Consider the following 12222-nt stretch of genomic DNA (forward strand, 5'->3'; position numbering starts at 1 on the left):
ACACTGGCCTGAGGAGGGCAAAGGCTGAAGCCAGAGAGAAGTGTGCCTGTGGCGTGGCTGAGAAGCTGTCCTGACTGAAGAACTGTATCCTGAGTTGTTTCTGATCCTGAAATGTAACCAGTTACTTCTCCACTAAACCCCGTAATTGTGAGGATGGTCTCTGAGTTCTGCGTGGCCACCACAATGAATTATCAAACCCAGCAGAGAAGAAGAGAGTGCTGTGGGAGGGACCGGTGTCAGAACTGTTACAAAGGTTGGAGGGTGGTGGCATGTCTGACCTCTACCTCACGGGAATCAGCAGAGGGTTGCTGATGTTGTTCTGGATCCTCCTTCCCCTTGTGAAGCTAGAGGAGGTCAGACCATGCTTCCCCCACACCCTTTTCACAAATACTTATGACCAAAGATGAGTTGTGGGATGACACCAACAACATCATACATGAAGAAAGCAAAAGGTCATTAAAAAGACAGGGAAGAAAGAAAAGACAAAAATGGATGTCAGAAGAGACTCTTGAAACCTACTCTTGAATGGAAAGTAGCTAAAGCAAATGGAAGAAATGATGAAGTAAAAGCTGAAGAGTTCAAAGAGTGCCTCAAGAAGACAAAGTATAATGAAATGTGCAAAGACCTGGAGTTAGAAAACCAAAAGGGAACACGCTTGCCATTTCTCAAGCTTAAAGAACTGAAGAAAAAATTCAAGCCTCGAGTTGCCATATTGAAAGATTCTATGGGCATTTATGGGAGTTCTGGTGGTGTAGTGCCTAAGGCATTTGATTGCTAACTAGAAGGCTGGCGGTTCAAACCCATCAGCCACTCCTCAGAAGGAAGATTAGGCAATCTACTTCTGTAGAGATACCGCCTCAGAAACCCAAGGAGGGGTTGCTATGAGTCGAACTGACTCGAAGGCAGTGAGTTTGTTTGTTTTATTCATGGGCATTTAGGGGAGGACTCTGGTGGTATAGTGGATAAGGCATTTGGCTGCTAACCAGAAGGTCAGGAGTTCAAACCCACCACCTGCTCCACAGAAGGAAGATGGGGTGACCTACTTCCATAAAGATTTACAGCCTTGGAAACTCAAATGGGCGTCACTGTAAGTTGGAAATCAACTCAACGGCAGTGAGTTTGGTATTTGGTTTTACAGGCACATATAAAGAGGGCCCCTAACATTGGATACACTTCTATGTAGCAGAAAAGAGAGCTAGGCTTGAGTTACCCTTGAAGCCTCAGTCCCCTCTCCTGTAGGGAGGGGCGTCAGTGATTGTTCTCCCTCCTGCCCCACGTGGGGCTGCAAGGAGAGCTCTGAGGAGATGGGGGGGGGAGGGCAAGGAGAGGCAACTGCAGCTGCATAGTTGGCAAAGGGCCTCCTGTGCCACCAGACAGGTTAGCAACACCGCTGGCAACACCTACCCTCATCCTCTCACACTTGACGCTGACAGGTCCTCACCAGTCCTGCCCCCAAATGCTAGTCAACGGAGTTCCACAATGGCTCTCGACCCCATCCTCTCCTTCCATCCCCACCGCCACCAACAGCGCAGGGTGAAGGCCATACTCGCCTGGATGCTGGTGACAACGCCCTCACTGGTCCCCTGCCTCTCCTCCTGCCCCTCCGATCCATCTCCTTCTTGGTGGCCAGGGGGATTTTTCTATAACACGTATCTCCCCATAACATCCTTCTGTTCAGTCTACCCTCAATGGCTCCTCCTAGAGCCCCAGCTCCTTGACTTAGCTTACAGGGCTCTTCGTGACCCGGCCCCAGGCTCCCGTGCTCCTCCCTTCTGCCTGATGCTGGCTCGCTCACCACATGCCTGCTGCCCTGGACCTTTCCCCTCTCCTTCCTTCCTCCTAGAATGGACAGTAGCTTTCCACTCTTCAGGCCTCAGCTCTTGCCTTCCAAGGCCATCCAGGCCGGGGTGGGACTCCCACAACTCCATGCCCCCCATCACACTGTCATGCCAGTCTGTCTCTTCTACACCAGGCTGCGAGCAGTGTGAGGACAGAGACTGGGTCTGACTTCTTCCTGGTTGTACTCCTGGCAGAACAGCTGGCACACAGCAGGGGCTCAGAATCTGATGAATGATGAATGACCCAGGCTACTGTCCTTTGGTGAAACAGTAGGCCTCAGAACAGATCAGCTGCAAGCTAGAGTCATGTATCTGTTTTGGGAGAGGATGAGGATTTGGCAGGAGCAGGGCCCTATAATACTCACCTGGAAGAGGCGTCCCATTGGCCATCAGGGTCAACTGGTCAGCAATGGCTTTGGTTCGGGAATAGTGGTCCATGTGCTGTCAGGTGGACGGGGGGACAGAGCCACTGGAGAAGGGTCACTGTCCAGTCTGGCCTGACCCAAGCTGCACCTTTCCTTCAGAGCACTCCAAGGTTGGATTTTGGGGACTGCCATGGGGATACCACCCAGCTCTGAGCTCTAGAGCCCTCCTCTCCCCCTGCGTAGCCAGACAGAGTATCTCCTTCCAGAGCCATGGAAGCAGAGGAGCAATGGGTTCAGACCAGTGACAATGACCAAGGACCACTTGACTCAGGAGGTTTCTGCCATCCCCAAATGCCTGCCCTGCCAGCAGTGACACTGGACATGTGTTGGGTAAATTATTGGATAAATGACTGTAGTCCTTAATGTTCACATGCACTTTCACATACATTTTCTCATTTCCTGCTCCCCACAACACCAGAGAGATGTTGTTATCATGCCCAGATGAAGAAACAGAGGTTCAGAGTGGTTAAGTGGTTCAGTTTCTTATGCTCAGGGTCATATAAGTAAAGTATAAAATAATCTGGCTAAAGGTCAAGACCACTTCCATCTGATTCCAAAGTCCCTGCTGGCACACTACCTAAATAAAATAGGACAAGGCTGTGCCACCCAGTGTTGGGGCCCCCTTTCTCCTAGAACTCACCCTGCATTGTGAGGCTGACTATACCTCTCCTGGTTCCACCCATCACTACCCTTTGGGCTTTGGGTTGGCCCCACCCACTTCTCCTGGAAGTCAGTACCTTCTCCAGTGGAAAATACGGCACAGTGTCCTCATCCCCCTGCTCTATGGGCTTCCCGCCAAACACGACGTTGACAGTGCTGGTGTAGACGAGCCTCGGAACGCGCCGCCGAACGCAGACTGCAGCGACACGTGCACACAGCACCATACACACATGCAAACACACACAGGGCCAAGACGGAGCAGGCAGTGAGCTGAGGAAGTGCCCAGGGGAGCCTCCCTTGGGCGAATCCATCCATCTCCATCCTGTTCCCAACACAACACCACCCTCATTCCCCAGAACCCAGAACTGCTCAGGAAGGAAGAGCTTCTCCTTCTTAACTTTGGGTTTGGGTCACATCCCTGCTCCTTGGGCCCCTGGGGGTTAAGCCTGCTCATTCTTTCCTTCTAAGTGGGGCTGTGGCCTCTAAGCTAAATTGTCAAAGAGAAATCAGAAGAAAGTCTCACTCAATGGGGACAGAGAAAAAAGACACTCTACAATCAGAGAGAAAAACAGAATGCAGGACAAGGCAGGACAAGCCCAGAGAGCCCAGACATGGCTTCTTTCTGGCCCTTCAGCAACCATTCTTACTGCCAAACCCCTAAGTCTGGAGCGCAAACTCCATTCCCCATGTTCCCAGCTGCACCATGGCTGTGCTGACTGAGCCTTGCAGGGCCCTGGGCAGGTCTGCAGTTAGGGAAGGGTGAAGACTGGCCCACAGGCCCTCCTCTGGGGTGGCAAGGAGTGGGGGAGAGGGTCCCACCTCCACCCCCTCGCCTGCCCCCTGGAGCTGGGCCTGTGGCAGGAGTGGGGGCGACAGAAGGAGGGAACACACAGCAGGCCACACCTCAGCCGAGAGTGCCTACCATCAATCACTAGTTTGGTGCCTCCAACATTTATAGACTCAATCTGCTCTTTTTGCAGCTAAAAAACAAGACGGAGGTGGGAAGTCATGGTGGAGCCTTGCTGCTGAGGCTGTAGGGCTGGGCATGGGGTCAGGGTAGGATGGCAGGTGGAGAATGTTCAGCTTGGAGGCCCACGGGGCAGCGTGGCACCCCAGGGCTCTGGTGTCCAGCTCTGGTACCCTCTCCCTGTATGTCTAGGGGAGATTACTCTCTCTGTCTGGCCCTCAGCTCCCTCACCTTGTAAAGTGAAGGCAAACCTTAGGTGGTTGGCAGGATTAAATAGGGCACATGGGAAAGACCCAATACGATGCTTGACCTGCTGTCCCAGTCTCAGTTTCTTTATCTGTAAGATGGGCACAGTAATACTACTGACTGGGCCTTAGTGAGGGGGTTGGCATATGAGAAACAAAAACAACTGGTCTTCAGCGAGTGCTTCCTGTGTGCCAGGGGTTGGGCCAAGCCTTGATGCTCTCATCCCATTTAATGTTCACAACAACCCTATGAGGTATATTTATCTTTAAACTACATTTACTTGGTTCTACAATCAACACAAATTGAAGCAGCAGTCAAGACATCAGACGATGTATAGCATTGGGCAAATCTGCTGCAAAAGATCTCTTTCAAGTGCTGAAGAGCAAAGATGTCTCCTTGAAGACTAAGGTGTGCCTAACCCAAGCCATAGTTTTTTCAACTGCCTCATATGCATGTAAGAGCTGGACAATGAATCAGGAAGACCAAAGAGTTGATGCTTTTGAGTTGTGCTGGAGAAGAATACTGAAGGTACCATGGACTGCTAAAAGAACTAACAAATCTGTCCTGGAAAAAGTGCAGCCGGAACGCTCCTTGGACGCGAGAACGGCCAGACTTCGTCTCACCTACTTTGGTCATGTAAGGGACCATTCCCTGGAGAAGGATATCATGCTTGGTAAAGTGGACCATGATTTGCCAACAAAAAAGAGGAAGGCCCTCAACAAAATGGATAGACACAGTGGCTGCAATGATGGGCTCAGGTATAGCAAGGATCATGGGGCTGGCAAAGGACCAGGCGGTGTTTCTTTCTACTGTGCACAGGGTTGCTATGAGTTGGAGGCAACTCAACAGTACCAAACAACAACAACGTATTTGTCCTTGTTGCTGTTGTTTTGTTTCAGAGTTAATACAATCTCTATAAAAAAATACTTCAAACAGTAAAAAGACCATGCAGTGAAAAGTAAGTTTCCCTCCCACCCCTGATTCTCCCAAGATGTTACCAGCGCCCTGTGTTTCCTTGGCAGGACCATCTGTGCTTGTTAAGAACAGCACATAAACATGTGTGAGTCTGTCAGTAAGTATCCACCTGAATGCTTTTGTAAACCAGCAGGAGGACACCAAACACTGTTGTGCACCTTGGAAATTGCTGTGTATCTCCATGTATTTAGTTACCTTGTTCTTCTGAACAACCCAGTAGAATTCCATTGTATGGATACAGCACATTCATTTAAATAATACCCAGGGGATGGGTTTGTGGGTTCCTTCCTGCATTTTGCTACAATGTTGCAAGAACAGCCAGAATGGAAACATGAGAAAGTTCCTGCATTATGAGGAACCAGGTCCCTGAACAACACCCCTCTGAATTGTTGAATGGGAACTAAACTGCTGTGCAGACCTCCACCAAAAACACAAGAAAATACATTTTTCAAAAAATGTTAAAAGTTGTTCTCCAGAAAGACAATGCATAGAGCAAAGAAGGAGATCTCCATAAAGAAAGGAGAATTTAAAAAGGTAAGTGAAAATGAAATAAAACATTTGCTTTTTCTTTCCATAAAAAAAGCAAGAAACAATGGCACAAATACGCAAACAAGTGTGACTTCTGGTCAAAGCCTACGTGTATGTTTAGATATCTGAGAGACAGTCCCACTGCCCCTTGAAAAAGTAAAAAGACAAGTAATAATGTCCTCAATTTACAGGTGAAGAAACTGAGGTGCAGCGAGGTTACTTTAACTTGCCGTAGGTCACACAGCGAGAAAGTGGCAGAACTGGTATTTGGGCTCAGGAACACACAATGCAGGCTGGGAGCGGCTGAAACCCTTCCCCAATAAGTGAAGAACAATAACAGGAACAAGGGTGTGAGGGGTGTGGAGCACAGAGGCAGGATCTGAGCCCCACTCCATCTAACTCCAGGTGTCCTCTGTGAGGAGCTTACCTTCTCAGCACCAGACATTCCATAGGAGGCAACGTGGAAGACACAGTCCACCCCTTGAAATGCTCGGGAGAGGGCCTCCTCATTTCGGACATCAGCCTGCAAAAGAGAAGGAAGAGATGGAACAGGAGGTTCAAGTCAAAGCAACAGAGATACCAACTCTGTATTTAGCTGGTCCCAGAGCTGGCCCTCCGCCCTCTCCCAGGCTAAGCATCCATAGAGCCAAGAAAGGCTGGTGGGCAGGAATTACTATAGAATGCTATATGGTGTAGGAGTTCTGGTAGCATAGTGCCTAAGGCATTTGACTGCTAACCAGAAGGCTGGCCGTTCAAACCCACCAGCCACTGCTCAGAAGGAAGGTTGGGCAACCTACTTCTGTAGTGATACTGCCTCAGAAACCCAAGGAGGGGTCACTATGAGTCGGATTTGACTCGACGGCAGCGAGTTTGGTTTTGGTTGGGCTATATGGTACCTTCATCATCAGCCACCATCAGCTCCCTAAGTCACAGGGTGCTAGGTGTGCTGCATGCGCTAGCTCAGCAACTCCATATGAGACTCTTGTGAAGAGGATGTTATCCTTGTCCCTTTATTGTTACCATTGTCCCGTTTCTACGGGTGAGCTCACTGGGACTCTGGAATGTGTTGTATGTGGTGGCCATGCTGCACAGCAGGGAAGCCTGGGAGCTAGGGCTGGAGCCCAGCAGCCCGACTCCAGACCTGTGCTCTTCAACCCACACTACTGGTTTGACCTCAGACCCTGTCCTCCTCTTGCCCACCAGCGTGGACACCCACCAGGCCTCCAAGTCCCTCATCCCTGCACCTGGATGAACTCGGTGCCTGGAGCCAGCTCCCACTGGGGTCTGCGGAGGTCGAGCAGGACGACAGAGGTGCCGCTCTTGGCCAGGCTGCAGCCCAGGCTAAAGCCCAGATAGCCTCCTCCTCCAGTCACCAGAGCCTTCTGCCTAGGAGCCTGGCTGGGTCTGGCCTGAGCCTTCTGCTGCGGCACTGGTGGTGGGGCTGCTTTTGGCTCATTGGGGTTGAGCCCAGCCCCAGATCGTTTGGGCTCAGCCCTAGACCCTGGCTGTGGCCCAGGTACTGACCCAGCTCCGGGTCCAGGCCCCAGAACTGGCCCAGGCCCTGGCGCTGTGCCAGTCTTTGGCTCAGGTGCTGGGAGAGCACCAGGTCCCAACCTAGGACCTGGGACAGCACCAGGCCCGGACTCGGGCCCTGCAGCAGCACCAGGCCCCGGCCCAGGCCCCAGCCTAGACCTAGGCCCTGGGATAGCACCCGTTCCCAGGATAGCACCAGGCCCCGACCTAGACTCTGGGATCAAAGTAGGTCCCGGTCCAGCACCAGGCCTCCACTCAGAAGCTTGCACTGTACCAGTCCCCACTCTGGCTCCTGACCCAGACCCTGGGCCTGAGACCCCACTCCAGGCCTGGCAGACAGGGCAGCTCTTGGTCCCCTGGCCGGCAGCTTTGCAGGCCTCTGGGGAGGAACCTGTGGGGTTGGGCTTCATCCTCTACTGCTCCATGTGGGCCCTGGATCTGTCCACCTGTGGGGCAAGAGAGAAGAAAGAACATTCTAGAGCAGTCATGTGGATTATCAGACGCCTAGGGGCTGGGTGGCACAGTGGTTAAAAGCGCTTGGCTGCAGGACAAGGACAGATATATGCACACTCATGTTTATCACACCACTGTTCACAATAGCAAAGAGATGGAAACAACTTAAGTGCCCATCAACAGAAGAATGGATAACCGAACTATGGTACATACACACAATGGAATACTATGCAACCCTAAAGAACAATGCAGAATCTGAGAAACACCACATAACATGGATGATCTTGGAGGACATTATACTGAGTGAAACAAATTCATCACAGAAGGGCAAATATTCTATTAGTTTACTGTTGTAAAAAGTATGTGGAATGAAACTTTCTTTATTGGTTACCAGGGATGGGAGGGGAGAGGAGGGGAAGAAACACTGTTAGATAGAGTCAAGTAGTGATTTGGATGAAGGAAAGGGCAGTGTAACAAAAGTGAGTGATCGACACAGCAGCACTGAGGAAGAGGAAGACATAGAGAGGTCCACGGAAGCTACAGACAACAAAGATGAACCACTTTGCATGTACAGTACTGCACTGTCGGTGATGGCAAGCATTATGGCAAGCATGGAGAGATGGGTGGACAGGCTGAATGATCAGGTATGTGTAGGCAGGAGGGAGTGTACCTGTGATCATGTATAGGGTTGGGAAACGATGTTTCCACATGTATATTTGTGTGTGCTATAAGAATGTCTGGGTGTACAGTAGAGCTGACAAGGGGCAAGGTTGTGGTGGCTTCTTGGCCACTGCCAGCTACCCTGAGGGAGTGAATAGTTGGACCTGCAGGCTTGGGACCATGATCTCAGGGGATATCAAGCTCAGTTGGCGTAACATACTACACAAAAACACTGCTCTACATCCTACTTTGGTAAGTAGCGACTGGGGTCTTAAAAGCTTGCAAACAGCCATCTAGATGCAATGATGGAGTCTTTCCTCATCCAGAGCAAAGAAGAATGAAGAAAACCAAAGACGCATGGAAACAATTCACACAAGGGACTGATAGATGATGTGATCCTCAGCCTATGTGACCATGACACCAGAAGAACGAGATGGTGCTACCACTGTCAACCACACGGAGGGGGATCAGTAAAGGCAATCCTGGACTGAGTGGGAGAACAAGGTGGAACAAAATTCAAAATCGTAAAAAAAAGACCAGGTTTGCTGATAGAGCCTGGTGAGGCCCCTGAGACAATGGCTCCTGGTTACCCTTTGGGTCTAGAACCGAACTCACTCCTGTGGCTTCCAGCCAAACAGCAGACTGGCATATGGGGTGAATATTTACATCAAGTAGATACACTCTTGGGAGCTCAGGTAGCGTAGTGCCTAAGGCACTTGACTGCTAACCAGAAGGCTGGCAGTTCAAACCCACCAGCCACTCCTTGGAAGGAAGATGGGGCAATCTACTTCCATACTGATACTGCCTCAGAAACCCAAGGAGGGGTCGCTATGAGTCAGGTCCAACTCAACGGCACATTACAACAACAACAGATAGACTCTTTAGAGCCATCAATTGTGGGAAAACAGAAAGGCAGCATTTGCACAGGGAGACAGCTCAGGGAGCGAGAGTGCATGGGAGGCAAGGACATAGAGAAGAGGTAACTATGGGGAGGAAGTGGGACATTGGTCTGTTACATTGTGGGAAGTGCAGTCAATGTCATGAAGCAAAATGTGTGTGAACTGCTGTATGGAAAATGAATTTGCTCTGTAAACTTTCACCCAAATTACAATAATAATAATAAACAAATAAAGTGCTTGGCTGCTAACCAAAACATGGGCAGTTGGAACCCACCAGCCACTTCAGGGGAGAAAGACGTCACAGTATTCTTTTATAAAGAGTTAGAGCCTTGGAAACCCTATGTGTTACTTCTACTCTGTCCTAAAGGTACACTGTGAGTCAGAATCAACTAGATGGCAGTGGATTTGGTTTTAGGGGCTGACAGAAACTCCAGGTGGGAATCAGAGATCCTCCAAGTTCGCAGTGAACCTGTCCCTTTCAGAATCTTGAGAACTTCCAAGATTGCTGCATTAGTGCTGGGCCGCCTGGTTTCCCTCAGAGAAAGAGCCAAAGACAACCATGCCCTGGATTTCACAACTGGGGAAAAAGGCCCAAAGTTGAGACTTTGCATAGTTGAGACTCATACCAAGAATTCCTGACTTCCCTGCTAACATCAAAAAACCAAACCCACTGCCATTGAGTCAATTCCAACTCATAGTGACCCCCATTGGGTTTCTGAAGTGGTAAATATTTACAGAAGTAGACTGACCCATCTTCCTTCCATGGAGTGGCTGGCTGCCAACCTTCTGGTTAGCAGTCAAAGTCTTAGGCACTGTGCCACCAGAGCTCTTTGACTTCCTCACTAGTTCCTTAAAATCATCATCACTAATAATCACTAGTTCCTTAAAATCATCATCACTAATAATAAGAGCAGCAACCTACTGTGTGCCAGAGCCTATGGGACCAGAGGAAGATCAATCAAGTCATGCTGAGGGAACTTCACCAGACTAGGAGGGGATCGTTTCTGACTGGGAGGTGGAGGTGCTTCCTGGAGGAGAGGGAGGAGGAAGAAGAGGGTGGTGGGATCCAAAGGGTTCTGCACCCTGGAACTGGTGTATGAGTCCTAGAGCTGCATCTGCCCTGTGCTGACCCCTCCTACTTCTGGTTCTTCCAGGTGTCCCCGCAATGCAGGTGGCCCAGAACACAAGGTTTCAAAGTCAGGATTATGGCCTTGGGGCCCAGCCCACTGAGGATCCTGTCCTCCTCACTGTAGCTTTAAAGTGAGTCAGGATGTCAGTCACCAACATCCATCCCCACCCCTTGACTCCACTGAGGATAAGGCTGGACCAGGGCCAGGTCATGATCATCACCACCATTAATAACTGCAGCCACCTACTGTGTGCCAGGGCCTATGGCTACAGAGACAGATCAGTCTCTGTCTTGTGTGGCACATAGTAGCTGCTCAATAATATTGTCTGCATAAAAGAACATGTTTGGTGAGTGACCAAGTAAATGACTGATGAGTCCTATGGTTGTTGCTGGTGATGGTCAAAGGACAACTATAAACTAAACCAAAAACCCACTGCTGTTGAGTCAATTCTGACTCATAGTAACCCTAGAAGAGAGTAAAACTGCCCCATAGGGTTTTCAAGGCCATAAATCTTTTTTTTTTTTTTTAATTTTTATTGTGATTTGTGTGAAAGTTTACAGAGCAAATTCATTTTCCACACAGCAGTTCATACACATTTTGTTTCATGACACTGGCGGCAACTCCCCACAATGTAACAGCCCTCATCCCACTTCCTTCCTGCAATTACCTCTTCTCTGTGTCCTTCCTTTCTATGCATTTCTACCTGCCCCTTCCCCCCCAGCATTCTCCCTGCGCAAACAATGCCCTTCTGTTCTCCCGTGACTGGACTGATCACTCCAAGGAGAGTATCGACCTGCTGTAAATGTTCACCCTACATGCCTGTCTACTGTCTGGCAGGAAGCCACAGGAGTGAGTTCAATTCCAGCCCTGAAGGGTAACTAGGGGTCTTAACAGCCTCTATCTGACCAATAAACTTGGTCTTTTTTTTTTTTTTTCCCCAGGGATTTTAAGTTTTGTTCCACATTGTTGTCCCACTCTATCCAGGATCTCCCACACCAATCCCTTTCTGAGTGGTTGACACCATCTAGTTCTGGTCTCATGGTCTTAAAGGCTGAGAATCGATCACATGGTGTACCAGTCCCTTTGGCTAATTGTTTCCATGCATCTTTGGTTTTCTTCATTCTTCTTTGCTCTGGATGAGAAGAGGCCCATCATTGCATCTAGATGGCCACTTGCAAGCTTTTAAGACCCTAGTCACTACTCACTAAAGTAGGGTGTAGAACAATGTTTTGCGTAGTAGGTAATGCCAATTGAGTTTGATGTCCCCTGCGACCATGGTCCCAAGCCCACAGGTCCAACTACTTGCTCCCTCAGGGTAGCTGGCTATGGCCAAGAAGCCACCACAACCTTGTCCCTTGTCAGCTCTATTATGTATCTGGACATTCTCACAGCACACACAAATACGTACGGAGAATATCATCTGCCAAAGGGGTTTCCCTTTGCCTAGACATACCTGACCATGCAGGCTGTCTACCCATCTATGTTTATGCATAGATTAATGTCTATTATCACTGACAATGCAATGCTGTGTATGTAAAAGGGTTCATCTTTGTTGTCTGTACCTCTTTTGTACCTCCCTGTGTTGTGCTCTTCCTCTTCCTCAGTGCCACCATGCTGATCACTCACCTTTGCTACACTGCCCTTCCTTTCACCCAAATCAACACTAGTCTCTACCTATCTCAAGGCTGTAAATCTTCACGGAAGCAGATTGCCACATCTTTCTCCCACAGAGTGGCTAGTGGGTTTGAACTGCCAACCTTTTGGTTAGCAGCTGAGCACTTAACCACTGCACTACAAGAACTCCTCACCAGGTTGGATACACCAAACGAAACCCACTGCCCTGTAGTTGATTCTGATTCATAGCAACCTTATAGGACGAGTAGAACTAACCCATAGGGTAAATCTTTA

General features: G+C 49.5%; 1 protein-coding gene across 1 annotated transcript in view; it reads right to left on the reverse strand.

Moving 5' to 3' along the window:
- Nucleotides 1-9694: 9694 nt before the first annotated feature.
- VWA3A (von Willebrand factor A domain containing 3A) overlaps nucleotides 9695-12222 on the reverse strand; it is an 87131-nt gene continuing 84603 nt past the window's right edge. The window contains exon 33 of the mRNA XM_007953198.1: nucleotides 9695-9761. Coding sequence (XP_007951389.1) covers nucleotides 9695-9761 — 67 coding nt within the window. The remainder of the gene's footprint in view (nucleotides 9762-12222) is intronic.

Source organism: Orycteropus afer, unplaced genomic scaffold (assembly GCF_000298275.1).
Source record: "Orycteropus afer afer isolate SDZICR_OR568_19922 unplaced genomic scaffold, OryAfe1.0 scaffold00376, whole genome shotgun sequence".
NCBI lineage: Eukaryota > Metazoa > Chordata > Mammalia > Tubulidentata > Orycteropodidae > Orycteropus > Orycteropus afer.